At 29.1% G+C, this 20,881-nt stretch overlaps 1 protein-coding gene across 1 annotated transcript; it reads right to left on the bottom strand.

Moving 5' to 3' along the window:
* Positions 1–143: 143 nt before the first annotated feature.
* Positions 144–20,618, bottom strand: LOC129921191 (uncharacterized). Its single transcript, XM_056002920.1, has 3 exons — positions 20,411–20,618; positions 532–734; positions 144–417 (listed from the first exon to the last, which is right to left on the bottom strand). Exons 1-3 carry the CDS (start codon positions 20,429–20,431, stop codon positions 159–161), a joined length of 483 nt encoding a protein of 160 aa, XP_055858895.1. The 5' UTR covers positions 20,432–20,618; the 3' UTR covers positions 144–158.
* Positions 20,619–20,881: the final 263 nt, after the last annotated feature.

The raw sequence follows: 20,881 nt of genomic DNA, 5'->3' as shown, positions 1-20,881 counted from the left end.
ATGTGCTTAAGGACCAAATATTCTGGTGCTGCAAGTCTATTTTTTGTGGTTTGGATAAAAAAAGTGATGTTAAATACAGCAAAAACTTCAACTTCAACTACGTTAACACACAAAATAAAATTGTTTTTTTTTTTTTTTAATTCCAACAAAAATTAAACTTACGCATACCTTTCGTAATAATGGCCGTTGTAAGGGTAGTAATACCTGTCGTTTTCTCTGCCACCTCCATAACCAACTCTGCTTTCATCATAGCGATCGTTGGTTTCTCGAGGATAATACCAATTACCACCGCTAGGTGGCCTTTCATCGTATGTCCTGCTGGGATAGTTTGAATATCCACTTGGTGCACCACCACCACCTCCTCCTCTGCCACCCGATCCACTATTATACCGAGTTCTTTCATAGTCATCTCCATATCTATAATAAAGAAGAGAAAAATACCAACCAACAACAGCGGGTCAAGTTAATAAACATCATTACTACACATATAAAACGCTCTTGGAATTAATCCTTAAACTCCTTTTTTTTTACCTGTCATCATAGCAACGTGCACATCTGGATTGCCTGCTTTTACGATATAAATCACCCAAGGTTGCTGCTGCCGATGATGATGATGATGGTTCTTTTGTATTCGAGTTGGAGGACAAAGGTAACTTGGATGACACCGATAGTGAATCTGATGATGTCATGGAGAGTGCCCAATTTGTGGGAAACATCAGCAGGAAAGTTATCAACTTTGTTGGGGGTAAAAGTAGAGAAGAAGAAGAAGAAACAAAAGGTTAATTAATGAAATATACAAATTATTTGACAAATTATTATTATTATTATCAAAAGGGTTACGGTCAGCTGGAGATTTAATTAAAATTAATGTGAACCCATTTCTGATGGCGCACATCAGGTGTGCAACTGTCAGATCAAAAACAAAAAATAATTAAAATTTGTGAATAATATTTATGAATGATGCGTGAACTTTAACCTTGAATTTTCGAAAAAAAAAATAATTAGACCAAAGTTATTGTCTTTTTTTTAACAATATAATAGAAAACGCACCCTAGACCAGTGCCGAAGCCTTCAAAAACATTAAAAACTAAGAAAAAATCATAGTAGGATGAAACCCATTGGAAAAGGAGGTGAATATGATAAAAATTAAAGGAACAAATAAATTACAGAGCCGAGTTAGGGAAGTGGGTGGGTTGAGTTTTTAATCGTAAAAAATGGTAGATCTCGATTTCCGGCAAAACTACAAGTCCTATGGAAAAAAATTGTATGGCAAAGTTGTAGGTAATGAAAAGATCTACAACTTATGTATTGACAATTTTTTCACATAACCTCAAAATGTATATGAAAAATTCAAAAAATCGAGTTTTTGGTTTTATATTTTTATCTTTTTCAAAAAAAATATTTTTTCTACATTTTGTAAAAACCTACCTTATTATGTCTTAAATACACAGTAATTCATTTGATTTAAAATATTTATTTTTTAACCTTATTTTGACTTAATATATAAAAAAAAAACACCCTAATTTTCAATAGAAAATTCACGTGTCAAAATATCAGCTTTTTTTCAAAAAATCGGTGAGTATTTTGTTTGTTAAAATCTCTACTTTTTGATGGATTAAACAAAAATTTACATTACTATACCATAGTATCTACTAAAAATTTCATCATTATTTTCAATTTATTTTGGCCTATTTATTAAAAATTTACACTTTAATTACTCAAAAAACCGTAATATTTATCAATGTTACGTAAAATCTTACGGTTTTTGAAAAAAAAAAAAATAAAAAACCAAAAACTCGATTTTTTTAATTTTTCATATACATTTTGAGGTTATGTGAAAAAATTGTCAACATACCTATAAGTTGTAGATCTTTTCATTACCTACTACTTTGACATACCACTTTTTTCCATAGGACTTGTAGTTTTGCCGGAAATCGAGATATACCATTTTTTATGTAAAAAATTGAAATTTTTATTTAAAAAAACAAAATGGCTGCCAAATGACTCTAGATGCGCATGCGATTGTGCAAAATGTGGTTTTCGACTCGTGTCTTGATACTCTTTCGAGCCCTGAAGCTAAAAATTTTTTCCCAGACCTCAATATAATAAAATCTAACTTTCCCGTATACTAAAATGCGTGTCTGGCAAGGTGTTAGGCCCATCCGATGGGTCTGGCAGCTTACAAAAATTATTGTATTAGTTCCCTGAGTATCATATATAAAAATCAGCCTTGAGCAAATAAGGAAAGTAAGTACGTATTTTTCGTACCTTTAGCACCTGTTACCGGTAAAATGGCCGTCGGCACAAGGTAGCCGGTATCCATACACTAACAGTATGTCCTAGCACTACGTAATTCTATACATTTTATTCTTGAGAAAATAAGTAATGTCTGGCGCCCCTGGGATCTTGCTCTATAAGTTTTCGTTATAAATAAATAAAAACTAGAATTCGACTTAACTGGCTACCATTTTTTATTTAAACAAAAATCAATTTCACGTTTCCAAAAAACGATTTGGGAAAAGAATAACATAAGAAACAAACATTTTCCAGAAAGAAACACTTGATTTATCCAAATCGTTTTCTAGAAAATTGCAATGTTTCGAAAATATTATGAGAGAGGTATTCGTTCTTTGATTCTATTAAATTTGTTTGAGCGTAATTTTGCAATTAAAGTGTGTTTAAAATGAAAAGTACTTATTTTTAAGCAACTTTAGGTAGGTACTTGCCATAAAACCGTTTCCTAGATTTCTGACGAAACAAAGCATCAGAATATCACAAAAAAACATTTTTTTTTTTTGGAAAACAGATTTCTTTTAAAAATTAATTTTTTGAAAACGATTGATTCGTTTTCATCTTATCTATTTATTAATTTTTCTTTTTTTTTAGACTTTTTTTTATTTGTCGATTTACAAATATTTCTTAAGAATGGCATACCAAAAATTTGTTTTTGAAAAATTTTTAACATAGGCAAATGGGCAAAGTTTTATAGAACGTGGACGACCCACGGCCTAGAATTTTTTTTTTACTGATGTTGCTAAGTTTCCCTTAAACTTTTTAAAGCTTTTATCCTTGTGACGTTCTTCAAAAACGGATAAAATCCATTTTTACATTCAACATTTAATATAGGTAGATTTGATTAATATTATAACTTTTAAGTTTTTAACAATTTGCAACTTTTTACTCATTTTACAATTTTTTTTAAACTCCAGTAAGGGCATTCTGGAAAATCAAAACTATTTCAACTTATTTTATTGTTTGAAGAGGTCTTTTTTCCGCGTAACGGGTAAGACAGACAAAGTATGTCAGTATGTTCTTACACAGGGGCGTAGCTAACGCTGTATCAGCTATATCCATATAACAGGGCCCCCGGAATATAGGGGCCCCCAAAGATACAGAGCACAAGACGCGTGCAAACACAATATTTACTAAAACGATAATTATTTTTTGTACACGCGTCTATGTTTCTTCGCGTTGATAGTTTTTTCCCCTAAACTTCAACATGTAATCACTTTTTTTAATTCGAAAACACGCAAATGAGGACAAAAGTGGGTCTCGCAAGTTCGTCTGTCTGTCTGTATAGGGAACTAAAGTTGAAAAAAATTATTAGCAGGATAAGGGTGGTGGGATAATTTTGGATGAATGGTATATGAAAGGAAAAAAATAAATTAGGGCATAATAAAAAGATCTACAACTTTTACGTTTTCTAAATAACCTCAGAAATATTGAGAAAAATGAGATTTATTGGTTTTTGAATTTTATCTCTTACAAAAATGGTTTGATTTTAAAACAAAAGTGGCCAACAATAACGTTATGTTTTTTATCTATTTTACACGTTGTTTTGTCAAAATATTATTTTTCAATCAAAAAATGTATCAAAACATTTTTGATTTTTGAAATGTTTGGAATTCCGTTGTTTAAATTAAAACATTTTTTTCCATAAATGACAGTATATAAGCCATACAAATTTTTCCACAGAAACCAAATTATATACTTTTCTAATGACCTTTGACATTCTGAAGTTGAATCTAGCACTAGAATGCCTCTAACGTGCCAAGTCTGGTCTGCAGGCCACTAATTCAATTTCAATGAAGTTTTTATTACAACAGCATTTACTATAATTATAGCTTTAATAGAAATTAAAAATAAATTTTTTTAACTATAAAATTTTTTTAGATGTTGATTAACACTGGTTAAAAAATTCTAGATTTCAAATTTTTTTCCAAATTATATAAAGATGAAAGGGGCCCCCAAAATAATTTGGATACAGGGCCCCCACATCCACAAGGCTAGCTACGCCACTGTTTTTACAGAATGTCTGTGAATTTATTTAAAATTTTTTGTTTAAATTCTTTTGTTCCATACACAAAACATGAGTTGCTTCAGTTACCAAATGCAAATTAACATAAATAAAATGCACGACTGGGTCGCACGAACTTGCTTTTAGAGTTCAAGTTGCTTAAATTTTTAAGAATTTTTATATAGAAATTTGAAAAATGTAGGTAGGTAAAAAAAAATAAAATAAAATCTGAAATCAAATTGCCCTCCAAAACAAGTATGCAGTTTTGATTGATATAAGGTGCATTTTTAGAAAAAAAAATTCAAAATCGTTAGAACCGTTTTTAAAAAAAAAATAATTTTTTATAAATCATTTTTTGAAAAAAAAGTTTTTAAATAAAACTGGTATGCCATTTTGTAGAAATCACTAATCAACATCTAAAAACAAAATTTCAAAAAAATTCAATGTCCTGTTTTCGAAAATTTGATTTTTCAAAAAAAATTTTTCAAAATTTTTTTAAAAATCCAAAAATTATTTTTTTTTTAATTTTGTTTTCGGCTTATATTATATTATACCTACAAAAAGTTTCGTTAAAATCGAACAAGCACTTTCGGAGATAATCGGATTTGAAAAAAAAAACTATTCTATGGCAGGTACTGTTAATAATGATTTTCAAAAAATTTTTTTTATAAGAAGATAGATCTTGTCTTAAAACTTACATTTGAATTTTTTAAACAAAATCGTTGGAGCCGTTTTTGAGCAATTTCAATTTTACTAAAATTGGTAAATGAGAACCGTTATTTTTGTTCAAACAAAATTAATTCCAAAAACCCCTCTGGAGAGTCGGTCCATCCGTTTAGGCTGTAGCTTCGTTTACAGACTGACAGACAGACAGACGGACTTCCGTGACCCATTTTTTTGCCATTCTCTATCATCGCAATGTCATGGAAAAATCTCAACTTTTTTTTTTTTACGAATGCATAACTTGATATATAGTACCTACCTGAATCGCAAGTAAAAAGATTATCTTTATTTGAAAAAAAATGAGTTTGATGTCATAAGTTGGACAACTTTTTGTTACGTGTGGGACATTGTAAATGGGTTGCAGTGTAACAAAAACTCAATTGATTGAAAATGTTAAGTGTTGAACCACAAAGAGATTACATTTCTTGTGGAGTGTTTCGGTAGCAAAATAAAATTGCTCATTGATTTTTTAAAAATAATTTCATTAACTAGAATTTTGAAAATTTCGTGTCTCTGAATTCAGATGAAAACATTCAATCCTTTTTATTTAGTTCCGAATCGCATGCTTTTCATTTCAAATAATAGCTATACCTAATAAATATATTGCAAAGAAAAACTTCCATGTCAACGAACTTCATACAATCAGGTCAATGTTCTAAATTCGTCGATTAAATCTTTTTTTGGTTAGGGATTAAATATTAAACTTGCGTGTCATACTCTCACCAACAAAAAAATTCATTGTTTTTATTTTTTCACCATAAAATCTTTGATAAAAAAAATAATAATCATCGATGTAATGTTATACGAGCTCAATAAAAATCCTCTTTCATTGCGATTATTAAATTTTTTATGACATTTCTATGAAAAATTGTACCAAATTTAATAAATAAAATGAATGAAAAAAAAAAAAAAACATAATAGGTTCACCAATTATCCAGCAATGACACAAATAGATAAAAAAAAAAAGAAAAAAAAAAACAAATATTAAATTGTTTATTTGATTTGCTCTATTTGAATTTAAAAAAATTAATTGTTTAATTTTTTTTTTTTTTCATTTTATTGTTAAATTTGTTCTCTCAGAGTTTGCAGATAAAATCATCAACATTTCGCATTACAACACACTCTGGGGGACTCTGTGAATGGTTTTTGAACTCATATATATTGACCATTACTTGCAGTTCGACATGCTCGTGTTGGTTAAATAATAGCGGTAAAATGGGAATAATAATAATTGTTCAATATAAATAAAACGAATGACCACAATTTCGAAATATTATGAGAGATTACTATGAATTTGTGTGTGTGTGTGGGTAAAGTGTTTTTTATCATCAAAATCATAGCGACAATTTTATTATTGAAAAATGGGGTCATAAATTTAACGCGAATATTCAATTAAAATACAATTATGCGAGCTTTCTACTAAAAGGAAACAAATGGTTCTCTTTAAATTTTGTTAGAAATGTAATTGTTTTCATGTCATGAATGTATTTCGCTTTGTATAATCCTAACGATGGAAGTTCAGAAAATGCTTCAACTAATTGATGGATTAAGTTAAAGAATTTAAAAATCCCAGTTTCGACATTTCTACAAAAATAAAAAAAAATACTTGCAATCACTTTTTTTTTGGCAACCGACTTGTATGAGTACGATTAATCTCACCAAGCCATACATTCACACAAAAATACCAAAAAAAAAAAACTGCATTCAAGGTTCGAAACAAATTGCACACCGTATATGTGAAGCAGTAGCAGGATCCTTGCCTGCTCGTTTTCGCTACCAATTTGTGGTCCGTGACCATAACACCAGATTGTATGGAGCTTATACCGAAACGTCCTTTTCCACTATACCAACTCTGGCCTGCTGCAATAACTATTAACACCACAAAAGAATGCACCAAAAGCGGGAGTGAGAGAGAGAGAGAGAGAAAAAAAAAGGAGACCATTAAAAACTAAAACCACCAAAACCAAACCAAGTCCATTCTACAATCTACAGTCATATTTTGCCAGAATGAAAAATATTATTTCTGTGATTTAATGAGGATTTTCAGTTTTTTCTCTTAAAAAAAAAAACGGACGAGGAGACTATAACCGACGATGATGACGATGGACGTCGCGACGTCCATCCGTCACGTCACAGAAAGGGCATGCATTGAACCATTTGCCATCAAGTCCTTATATTCTTAGAAATAGGTTGGTTGGGTTCTTTTTTTTCTACTCTTCATAGTGATTTGAAATTTTTGTGTGGCGAGTTATGGAATTTTCTTCTTCTTTTTTTTTTTATATTTGACTGCCCAAAGAGGAAACCTTCGGGGTAAATGATTCAACGCCAAACCGTTCTAATGACGAACTTCCGGCTTCCGAAAATCTCTATATTTTTTTTTTTTTTTTTGTTAAAAAAAAGAAAAACAAAATACCTAAACGATGAAAAGAATTTGTGATTTTAGTGGTCAAAGTACTCGTTTTGTTGAGGGAGTTCATTGTACCGAAAAAAGTGTGGGTATTCAAATATGTTTAAGGTTTTCCCAAAGTGGCAAGTACAGATAGTGAAGTGGGAAAAAATTGTTTCACTATTTTTTTTTTATTTTTACTGCAAGATAACAGGTGTGTAAGAATTGGGAGCGGGTCAAAATTCTGGTTTTCAAAATTCTGATTTTTTCAATAAATTTCTATTTTTCAAAATTCTGCTTTTTTTATATTCTGTCTTTCAAAATTATGCTTTTTAAAATTCTGCTTTTCAAAATTCTGCCATCATTTTTTTGAAGAAAAAAATTCTTCTAATTCTGTTTTTTTTTTTGACGTGATAACGTGATAACCACAAAAAAGTGACGCCATTTTCTAGCGTTCCACTCTCGCACTTTCACAGTGTGGCAAAAATTTCAATTCAAAATTAAAAATAAACTATTAGAGATACAATACAATTCTATAGCTTATTTGAAAGTAAATAACCTTAAGTTAGATACATTTGAAGCATTTTAAAAAATTACATCTTTTAATAGGGTAAATAGGGGTAAAACAAAATTTCAACAAATTCGCTATTTTCTAAACCCGACAATGTAAAGAGTTGAATTTTTTTTAATCAATAGATACATTTATTGCAAGACTGACAATTGTATTGAAAAAATTCTAAAAAAAATCTAAAACTAAACATGAGTAGTGATTATAGGTAGGGGAATTTTTTTTTTGACAATTTGAAATATGCTGATAGACCAACTTAAGGGCTCTCAGAATTTGGTAACTTGTTCATCCCAAATCCTTACGGTTTTTGATTAAATGCAGTTTTTGTGCCTAATAATAAGAAATAATTTAATTATCAAAATATTTTTTATTTCATTGGCCATTTTGCTGCAAATTAATTAACAGTTCAATGTTTTATAAAAACTCAATTTCTTACTTTTATTTCAGAGCAACACCCTGAAAAAAATGTTTATGGTGTGACACAGGTTTATTATTTTCAAAACTTGTCGTGTTATTGCAATTTTTAAAAATGTATAAAAGTTTCCAAAGTTGAAGTTAGAACGAAAGATATTACAATTTAAATGCAACAAAACAGGGCTTTCAGAGCAAAATAACAAACAAAAATCGAGGCTTTTATTCAAAAAAAAAAATAAACAAACAACAGTCGAGAAAATTTGTTTATTTTTCTTTGTTATTTTTCTATGAAAAGCCCTGTTTTGTTGCTTTTAAATTGTAATATCTTTAGTTCTAACTTTAACTTTTGAAACTTTTATACATTTTTGAAAACTGCAATAACACGGCCAGTTTTCTAAATAATAAACCAGTGTCACACCATACAAATTTTTTTCAGGGTGTTGCTCTGAAATAAAAGTAAGAAATTGAGTTTTTATAAAACATTGAACTGTTAATTAATTTGCAACAAAATGGCGAATGAAATAAAAAATATTGTGATTAATTAATTATTTCTTATTATTAGGCAATGTTTTAGTGAAAGAATTGTAAAAAACAAAAATCAATTATGGGCGGAGGAAGCAAAATACTGTTGCAAAGTCGGGATTTTTCGAAATTTCACAAAAACTGCATTTAATCAAAAACCGTAAGGATTTGGGATGAACAAGTTACCAAATTCTGAGAGCCCTAAAGTTGGTCTATCATCATATTTCGTTTGATCCATTACTTTTGGGACACCCTGTAGAACATGACTGTGCGCATTGCGCATACATGTGCAAAAAATTGACCTAAAGCAAATACAAATTTGATTTAACCTTATTGAGCATAACTGTTTATTCACTACAAGCTACACAATGTTAAATTAAAAAACTTGCGAAATCCCTCAAAACACCTGTGGAGATCTGTTGATCATGAACATCCACCAGTGTGGGAAGTACCGTAATCTCAGTTTGGAATTTCGACATGGTTGGCTTTAAAAAATTCTAACTTTTTTTCTAGGCATCGCAGAAATAAGATTAAAACGTCATTTGAAAGGTGAAATAATGAGCTTTCACATGATATAAAATTTTGTACAGGTTGTTGTTGAAAAAATTGATTCAATAGCGTGAGAAAATAAAATTATATGTTTTTTTTTTTTGCTTTTTCTGATGAAAATTGATCGAGTTCAAAAAATTCTAACTCTTTTTGGAGATGCATCGATATATATATTTTAAGCTGAAGCAATAAGCTTTCAGATGGTATAACATTTTTTATAGGTTGTTAAATTTAAAAAAAAATGAATTTTTTGGTGATGGAAATGATTTTTTCACTTTTTTCATAAAAAAGTGATTATTTTTAATAAATTATTTTAATACTTTTTGCGCATAGTAAACATTTAAAAATGGTTTTTTTATTATTTAGAAGAAATATTTTGCTTTTTTATTGTTATAATTTTTTTTTGTTAGCTTTTAAAATAAAAAATTAATATAATGAGAAAAGAAAAGAGGTAATTTTTTTAGCATTATAAAAGCACACAACCTGTTTTCTTACAACGTTATCACGTAAAATCATCGTCCGTAAACCGGCTTTACAGACAACCTCTTTTTTTTTTTAGTAAATAAATTACCCAAAAATATAGTGTTTAGGCAGGTACAACCTCTTAGAATTAAAATCTGTTTCACTGACGTCACATACCTGTCAACCAGTCAAAACTTCAATAAACCACATCGTGTTCTAGTACCTAGTCACGTTTGTCATCATCGTCATCATATTAAAAAAAGAATCGCTCAATGCAGTTCTGCCTACAAACTTGAAATTCATAACAAAGTATGATAACACACAAAATTTTTAGTCAATATTTCTGTCTATGATGTCGTCCAAACATCATCACCCACCAACATCACAAGAACCATATCCATCCACCACCACTTTATATTTCGTGCAATTCTCCACGCTTTGTTAACCAAGCAAACCACTTCCGGCGGCGTGTTTTACATGGACCACAAAATACTCACTCTTGTTATTGGCCACAGACTTTTTGGAGTAGGTACCAATAACTAGCTATATAACTTTATATGTGTCTATGTAAATATGAGGTACTCTTGTATATACTCTTTATTAGTTGATTGAGGTGGTTGTTTTTTTTTTATCATTAAAAAAATACTGTTAAACTAATTAAAAATGATATTTGAGGTTAAATTGATGGAAAACTAACACAGATTGATAGTTATAGTTTTTTAAACAAAAAACATTCGATTTTTTGAAACAATTCAATTCGAAACTTAAACTGTCAATTAATTAGTGATGGGAACTATCGAATGATTTGAACTATCGATAGTAAGTAACTGAATGATTTGAACAATCGAATAGTTCATTCATTTATTCATTCGAATAAAAACTATCGAATAAAACTATCGAATAAAAACTATCGAACAAACTATCGAATAAACTATCGTATAAAAAAAACGATTCAATTGAAAAAACTATCGTTGAATGAAAAAACCAACTTTTAAGAAAACTATTTGAATGAAAAAAACTTTCGTATAAAAAAACTATTGGAATGAAAAAACTATCGTATAAAAAAAACTATTCGAATGAAAAAACTATCGAAGGAAAAACTTTTCGAATGAAAATAGTAACTAAACTATCGAATGAAAAAACTATTCGAATGAAAATAGTAGGGGAATGTGACCTAAAATGGCACCCCAAGGTAAAATGGCCAACTCGCTAGAAATCGTAGAATCGAAAATAATTTGAAAGTTTTATGAACGCGATTCTTTAGTTTATCTGGCAAAACCAACATATACGAAATTTCAGGAACTTCAAGCCATTATTTGAAATTTGACAGGCCAAACTGTCTCTATCCACATCAAAAAGTACACTCGTTAAAATTTTGTGAAATTTTTTTTGCAAAAAAAAGTATAAAAAACATTGTATTTTGGAAAAAGAAGTTAATGTGTGTACGCATGAAGTATTTCTTATTAATTTACTGAAATAAGTTGGTTTAAAACGATTTTAAATTTTTTGGTGTAAAAATTAAATTGAAAAAACTCAAAATGGGCAAAATGGCCTACTTAGTGCTCGGGTAAAATGGCATACCTATTTCACATGTCATTTTAAATTTTTTTTTCACGTTTTCATTTTTTTAAAGTGAAAATAGTTGATATTTATGAACGATATACAGAGAGGAAGTCCTGGACTGAGGAAAGCCCTTGATTCCGTCAAAAAAGTGGAAATAATCATTTTTATCAAAATAACAAAACCGACTTCCATGATAAAAAAAAAGGATTTTATGGTTTTTCTTATAGTTCCTATGGCTTAAACTGAACAAAATTGAAATGGGACCACAAAAAGAATTATCAAAATTGATTCACTCTGTCCATAGTTATGCGGTCACAAACATAAAAAAAAGACGGTAAAAAGCATCCAAAACACTCAAAGTTGCAAAAACTACAAAAACGAGACGAGCAACATGAACTGGGTTTTGAATGACTAGATGAAAGATCTGGGGGGATTAAGCACCACTTGTTCCAAGAAAATGGAAAAGAAGCCCGTTTGACTCAATTTTGCATTTAAAATCACGTATGTTTGGACAGTGTGCCATTTTACCCGGGTAAATTTGATCAGTGAAATTTGTAGACGCCTTGAAAATTAAAAAATTGAATACTTTTTGAAACTTTTTCAACTCACAAATGAAAAAAATGTGAGAGTAATATATTAAACTTTGAAAAGTATATAGCATTTAAGTTTGAATGCTACTGTTTTTCGAGATATAGGACATTTTCCTTAGGGTTGCCATTGTAGGCCACCTTCCCCTAACTAAATTAATGAATGATTTAAAACTATCGAATGAATGAATATTTTACAACTATCGATAGTTTGATAGTTTTTATTCGATAGTTCCCTACACTACACTTAATGTCATGTTTGAACACCAAATTAATGGTGCCTCATTTTCTTTTCATAGAGTTTGTTTAAATAAATAATCCAAAATGATGTAAAATTTGATGAAATTTTTTGTGAAATTTTCTACTACGTACACATTTTTAGAAAAGTGTTTGATTGAGATTTATTCATTCAGAGTTTTCTCAAAAAAAATTAAAGATAAATTATTTCCAATTAATTGATCATAATAAAAAAAAATCGACACACAAAATCAGATATATGAAAATCTAGTTCAAAAATCTCTTATTAATAAAATATGCATTCCTTTAGATTTCCTAATAATAAAATCAATTTCGCACCATGAAAAAAAATCCAATTTCCCCTCTTCTTTCAATTTATTTTCCATAAATCACCAAACACCAATCCATTATCAAAAAAAAAAAAAAAAACACCCTCATTTTCTTCTTTCAATATTCCACACATTGTCTTACTCAAGCTGAAACGTTAAATTTTTCAAATCCTCCAATAAATTTATCAATATCCTCAACACTCTACTGCATACCTCCCCCTTTTTTTGAACAATTTTCGAACAATTTGCCATTAATATCAAATTAAATTTTCTCGCGATTAACCACATCGTATGGTTTTTTTTTCGTTTTTCATTTTATGCAAAAAAAAAAAAAAAAACGAACATAAATTCTTTCGCCAATATGCTGCTCTAGGCAATGTCATCAATATGCTTAAAATTATACATAAAAAATGAGAGGATAATAATGTGAAAAATAAATTTAAAATAAAATTAAAAAAAAAAAAAAATTGATCGAAAGGAAAAATAAATTACAACAAAATTGTGAGCAAAAAGTAGAAACCAACACAAAAGGCCACCACATGGTCGTTGGTCGTTCATCGTCCTGCTGAGTATCGAGATTAACATTTTTTTATTTTTTTTTAAATTGTCGCTCAGGATGTGTCCTTCTCTCTTTTTTCTGTTCTGATATTGAAGGCTTCCTTTAAACAACAACGAAAAATAAAAAAAAAAAAAGTCTACCACAACACAAAACGAAGTGCTTAATGAAAACAAACTGCGCCAAAATGGTCACACAGGGGTCTCCCCTTTCAGCTTCCACTTTACCATGTCCTTTTCTCATCTCCAACCAACACCAATATGATGTAAAAAACCCAGTTTAAGGGGATATCCTGGATTTTATTTTTTGTTTTATTCATCGCTTTCAATAACTTTTCATAATATTCATATTCAATCATTTAATATTATATTTTCAGTTTTAACTTTGTTGTTGATTTATACATATAACAATTTTTTTTTTTTTTTTTTTGTATTTTGTCAAATTGTTTGATTGTCTGTTGGATCGAACATGAAGATAAAATAAACATAAACGGCTGTCATCGATGTGGTGACGTTGTTGGTAGCGATGGGGCTTTATCATAATGACTGAGTCAATCGATTTGAAAATGAATTTATACTTGGTTGATATTTATTTTTTTTTTTTGTTAAATTTTGTTAAAGTCATGTAAATACTGGGAATTTATTGATTTTTATGAATGAGAAAAAAATTGTAAAAAGGAAATAACGGATTTAAATAGTACCTATGTGGTGGTAAATCAATATTGAGAGTTAAGTTATATTAATATGTACCTATATTGATAAATTGGTGAGTAGAATTCAGAAAATAATATACAGTCAAAGCTTGTATTGAGTGCTGATTGACATAAGAAAATTGTATGCGGTATTTCTGCTTTTGCCGAACTTCATTTAAAAGATTTTTATAACAAAAAAAAAAATTGTGTTACGAAACCAAAAACTTTCAAAAACAGGAGGTCCCTTTTAAGAATGAAAATATATGGGGATACAAATCCGTTCATTCTCAATTTTCTCAAAAGTTGCAAGCTTATTTTGTTTTTGTTTTTTTTTTTTTCAAATCCAGGAAATGCAATGAAAAATGATTTGTAAACTTTCAATTTTGAAAAACAAAAACAAAAATGTTAAGGTAATTTTCGTTATGTTTCCATATTACATTTTTGTAACAAACAAAAAAAAAATTTTTTCTTACGAACTATGCATGTTTAAATACCTATGTCTTTTGACTCTTATTACTTAATTTTTAAATAGTTTTTTATTGAAATAGTATAAGAATATAACATTTTATTATAATTGAAAGTTTATTTTGAAACTTTGGTATTCTATTGGTAAAAACTATGAAAATTATGAAAATACTAAGAGCATAATATTTAAAAATTTATGTTTTGAATAAACGATTCTGAGATCTTTGAGAAATGTTCCTTGTATAAGGAAAATTTTAAATGAAAATAGAAACCAGGTTTGAAGCAAAGACCAGAAATAACAATCAACCTTTATTTTCAATCGGTTTCTCTCTGAGAGTTACCACATTACTTTAAATAGTTTCGGTTAAGGTTTGAGATTTATTTTTTAAAAATCAAAAATAAAGGTTATCGGTTGAGATTTATTTTTTATTTTTTTAAATATCTCACAACCAATGCAATTCCGAATATTTCAGGAGACCGATGTTCTAATATATAGCATATAGGTCAAAGCGTTCAGCTTCCAGAACCGTTTTCACCCGCCCAACTTCTCAGAATTTTGAAAAAATGATGCCAAAAGGTAGCGGGGACTCTAACCTACATTTGGGTACTACTCCCGTCCCTATAGGTGCATGCGTTCTCAAACCGGGAGAACTTAAAAAATCAAAAAAACTAGGCACGACATTTTTTTTTAAGGAAAATGTTGCGGACTAACATCTAAGGAGATTTTTTAAAAATCTGCCAATGTGCAAAGCGTAGGCCCATGACACAAACTATCATTTGGCACCACTCCCAAAATTTTATTTCAAGCGGTTTAGATTCCAGGAGCGTTCTTATGATGAGGGGATTTTTCGAAAAAAATATTTACCCCAACATATAAACGTGATATTCTCGGAATTTTGAAAAAAAAAAAATCGAAAAACCGGATTATACCACTATCGGGTAGCTGAGAATATAAGCTTTCATATGGCACTACCCGACAAACAATTTTGGTTCTATAAAGTTTTACAGATGCAAAAGTTGCTTCTGTAAAGCATTATAAAAGCAAAATTGTTAGCAGGGAACTTCTATGTCTCTAGGAATTGATACATTTGCAGATGAGATTTATTTTTTTCTCTCAGCGATAAATCTCACTGGTTGACCGAAACATACAAAAATACAAAATAAAGGTTTCTCTCTTACCTTGACCGAAATTTTTCTTTTTTAAAAATAAAGGTTATTTTATGACCTTTATTGAAAATAGCGACAGATAAGATTTATTAAGGAACCTTTCAAAAGGTTGAGATTTATTTCTGAACTCTGGTTTGATGTCAACTTTTGATAAAATTGCCTCTTCTACCGAAGCAAACAACCTCAACAAAATTTTTTTTTTAATTTTAAAAAATGATGTTTTTTTTGATAATTTAATAGAAAGCATAAATTTCCAAATGTACAGTTGTGTACATATTTTTTAGGAGAGTACAACTTTTTTAACCATCTCATTTTTGTGAAAGATTATTATCATTAAAGGATTATTATCACAAAAGGATAATAAAAATAAAAAATAAACAAAAAATAGTAATTTTTAACAATTTTTTTAATTGAATCATTTATTTTCAAAACATGATAAGTCCATGATTTTAAATTTGCAGGAGAAGAAAAAACGTTCTATTTTCTTTTGATGTGTGTAGCAAAATTTATAAAAAATATATTCTGTAGAACTTTTGCCTAGGTAAAAAATACCGTTTCGTTTTTAATTTTTGGAGCGATAGTTCAAAAGATAAAAAATAAAAACGGTTTTGGACTTATCATACTTTGAAAATAAACGGATGTGAAAGTGAGTTCAATATATATAAATATTGAAAAACTATAGTTCTAATTTGTATCACTTTCTAGAGAATTCAATAGATGTACGCATGAACATGACCAAGTCAAAGGGATAATTCTAATTTCTTGAGTTTTTGTATGAAATGTGTGAATGATATTAAAGTTTATTTTTAGCATCTTATGATCCCGACAATGTCATTGTGGAAATAAAGTATAAAATTATACTATTTAGGTAAAATCAAGGGGCACGGTAGTGCCCAGCCAAGTTCTCTAGCAACTTTGGCACTACACCCTTATTTACAGGAAACAACTCAGGCCATTTTCGACCCCCCTCTAACTTCCACACCAAAGATGCTAGAAATACTACATTTGTTGAGCTCGTCAAAACCAAACACCTCACAAAATTTCAGCTTCCTACGATGAGCAGTTTCTGAGATATAGGGCTTCAAAAATCGCAAAAACCGTAACTGACTCACTGACTCACTGACAGATCATCAAAATTATGGAGAACTTCCCGATATCGTAGAAACTTGAAATTTTACACGGTAGTAGGACTTGTGGTGTATACAAAGGAAAAAATCGAAAATTTGAGATTTTCAATTCAGGGGGCGTGGCATCTGCCCATTTCCGCTGAATTTTCATCATATATTATAGAGCACTTCTGATTATCGTAGAATCTTGACATTTTTTAGAATAGTAGAACTGGTAGTTTATACAAAGGAAAAAATTTAAAACTTGAGAATTTCAGCCAGGGGGCGTGGCAACCCCCCATTTCCGCTGAATTTTCATAAATTATTATAGAGCACTTCTAATTGTCGTTGAATCTTGAAATTTGGTAGAATGGTGGTGCTGGTAGTTTACACAAAGGAAAAAATTTAAAATTTGAGAATTTCAGCCAGGGGGCGTGGCAACCGCCCATTCCCGCTGAATTTTCATCATATATTATAGAGCACTTCTGATTATCGTAGAATCTTGAAATTTGGTAGAATAGTAGAGCTGGTAGTTTATACAAAGGAAAAAATTTAAAACTTGAGAATTTCAGCCAGGGGGCGTGGCAACCGCCCATTTCCTTTGAATTTTCATAAATTATTATAGAGCACTTCTGATTGTCGTAGAATCTTGAAATTTGGTAGAATGGTGGTGCTGGTAGTTTACACAAAGGAAAAAATTTAAAATTCGAGAATTTCAGCCAGGGGCGTGGCAACCGCTCATTCCCGCTGAATTTTCATCAAATATTATAGAGCACTTCTGTGTGTCGTAGAATCTTGAAATTTTGTAAAATGGTGGAGCTGGTAGTTTACACAAAGGAAACAATTTAAAGTTTGAGAATTTCAGGCAGGGGGCGTGGCAACCACCCATTTTCACTGAATTTTCATCAAATAAAGAGATTTTATATTCTACAGCCATACCTTGCAAAAAGTAGTGAAATCACAACAAAAACATTACTGTTAAAAAAAGAGCCAAGTTATCCTATGTTGAAATTATTCTGGCACAAAAAGTACTGAGATGTAAAAGTGTACCAAGTTCTTAAGTTTGGGTTCAAATTCGTATCAATAAAATTTTGATTGTTTACTTGGCAATTTTTGAAATAACTTTAAAAATCGATGGTTAAGAAAATTGTCAAGAGAACAATCAAAATTTTATTGATACGAATTTGAACCCAAACTTAAGAACTTGGTACACTTTTACATCTCAGTACTTTTTGTTCCAGCATAATTTCAACATAGGATAACTTGGCTCTTTTTTTAACAGTAATGTTTTTGTTCTGATTTATTTTTACAAGACATTTTTTTGGTCTTTAATGTCCTTAAAAATATGACCGCTATTGTATTATGTAGGTTGTACAAGCACATCAACAAACAAGATTCAAATCAAATAAAAAGTTTAAAATTGGGATTGGGACAGAAAAGAATTTATTCATGTTTAAGTGCAAAAAGAACTATTCTTCTAAATTTGTAAGTCGGACGTTTATACTAGAGATACATATGTTCATTTTTTTCCCTTTTAAAAGGCAATGCAAAAAGGATCAATTTAGTTCTTCCCCTGCACTAGAAACAGACTTATGGAAAAAAAAATACCACCGTAATTTAGACTTTTCCAATAATATACATAGGGCATAGGGCCAATGGAACCCCTCATTCATCTTTCCCTCACTCGTTTTCAAAACATAGAATTTTCAAAACTATGCTATAGGTATTATAAAATAGTTTCAGTTGTTAAAAAAAAGTCGTTTCAAAGCAGTTAAAAAAAAAATTGAGAAGCTACTTTATCACTGTTGCAAACTTCACAATAAACTCCTTAGTAATATTCTAATTAGACTTAAATCGAGATGATAAGATTCATAATATAGTTCCGTATTTTATCATTTAACTTAAAATATCTTTTGTTTACAAAAGTTGTCAAATAATTTACATTCATACAATAATTCTTATATCAAAATAATGATGATTTTGTTGGATTTTTTTTAACAAGAACAACTGCGAAAAATCATCAATTTGCACATCACAAAAATAACAAACAATTATGTCTTTTAAAATTAGAAAATTAAATTTTAAAGATACTGTATGAAAAAATATTTTTTACCTAAGATCTAATATACATTTAATTTAAACAAAATTAACTTTTCAATATTCAAATTATTGAAAACAATGGAAAAACTAACGAACTTTTTGAAGTGAAAACTTCTTTAGTATCGTAATGATTTGAAACAAGATGAAACGAAAACGCGACACGAACATTCAACTTATTATAACTTTTTTGTTTTATTAGATAGATAAATGAAATTTGTACTGTAGATAGGTAATTAAATAAACTATAAATGTACAAAATTTCAATTAATTTCATATTCAAAATTCTGAGATAACGTTAAAAAGATGTTCTTTTCCTACACACGTTATATCTTTTGATCTAGTGCACATACAAATTTGATTTAACTTTAATACGCATGCTGATAACCCTTACACTTTAATTACTCAAAAACCGTAAGATTTTATGTTACATAGATTAATTTTACGGTTTTTGAGTAAATAAAGTGTAACTTTTAATAAATAGGGCAAATTTGTAAATAATGATTAAAAAAATATTTCGAACTTGAGATTTTTTGATTTTTTGCATATTCCGAGAACATGTACTATGGCATATTAATTTAAATTTTTGTTTAAACTATCGGAAAGTAGAGATTTTAACAAACAAAATGCCCACCGATTTTTTGAAAAAAGCTGATATTTTGACACGTGAATTTTCGATTGAAAATTAGGGTGTTTTTTTGATATTAAGTCAAAATAACGTTAAAAAATAAATATTTTAAATCAAATAAATTACTGTGTATTTGGGACATAATAAAGAAGTTTTTCACAAAATTTCGTAGAAAAAAACATTTTTTTAAAAATGATAAAAATAAAAAACCAAAAACTCGGTTTTTTTGAATTTTTCACATAAATTTTGAGGTTATGTGAAAAAATTGTTAATACATAAGCTGTAGATCTTTTTATTACCTACAACTATGCCATACAACTTTTTTCCATAGGACTTGTAGTTTTAACGGAAATCGAAATATACCATTTTTTACCATTAAAAACTCAACCCTACCACTTCCCGAACTCGGCTCGCCCGTAATTTATTTTTCCTTTCATTTTTATCATTATCACCTCCTTTTCCAATGAGGTTCATCTTACTATGATTTTTTTTGGTTTCAAAAATTATCGACCCTGGGCTATAAGCTTTAAGATGATATAAAATTAATATACGTTGTCATATAAAAAACATGTATTTAAAGGAGATAGAATAAAAAATAGGTAGATTTTTTCTTTTTTTTTGCAAGTAAAATTTTTTTTTAAGGTTTCACTTCTACCACGTGTGAATTGCACACATGACTTTTTTTTCCGTTTCGACACAAATGCGTTAAAAATCTACCCGACCACCTAAGCCACAACCACCCTTTTCAAAAGTACAGCAATTAAGCATCAAAAAGCTTTCATTATAATAGTCTTTAATTTAATTATAAACCAAAAAATGCTTTAAATTAAACTGAATACCAACAGCAACAAAAACAAAAAAAATTGTCAAGTAATAAGTAATTAATCTACTTAAAACTCGTTTAAAAAAATATAAATAGCAAATTAATTATATTTAAAAAAAAATAATATATATTCTCTCCAGCTTGTTGAATATAAAAATATTTAATATATACAATATTAACATGATAAACCGTAAATAAAAAAAATTAAATACAATAAAATATAAGTATTTGTGTACATACCAATTTGAATGACGACGCCATTTCGCTTGCCAATAATTTAATAAAAAAAAAAATATTTATTTTTTTTTTATTTTGCCAACACTTTTGAATCTCCAAAAATTCACTGAATTATTGTCACAATATTCAACAAAAAGCCTATATTTATTGTATATACGAAAGATTTAAACAGAAAAATTCTTTCTATAAAAGTGTTTGTGTGTAGGTTAAAACATTTATGGGGATATACGAGGATATACGAGTTGAGGTGTACATATATATTACAAAATATTCGAATATATAAATATTGAATATATCCTTTTTGCTGCCGCCGCCGCGTGTATTTCAATCTTATTTAACAACAATCCTCGTGTGATTTATTATGAGTGTTTTATTCTCCACAAAAGAACATTAAAGCACTGCGAATATTTATATAAATTCAGCAAAAAAATAAAATTTTCAAAAAAAAAAACTTCAATTCGTTGCCTTTTCTCA

This window comes from Episyrphus balteatus, chromosome 1 (genome assembly GCF_945859705.1).
Source record: "Episyrphus balteatus chromosome 1, idEpiBalt1.1, whole genome shotgun sequence".
Taxonomy (NCBI): domain Eukaryota; kingdom Metazoa; phylum Arthropoda; class Insecta; order Diptera; family Syrphidae; genus Episyrphus; species Episyrphus balteatus.
This window is presented reverse-complemented; position numbering and strand designations above follow the sequence as displayed.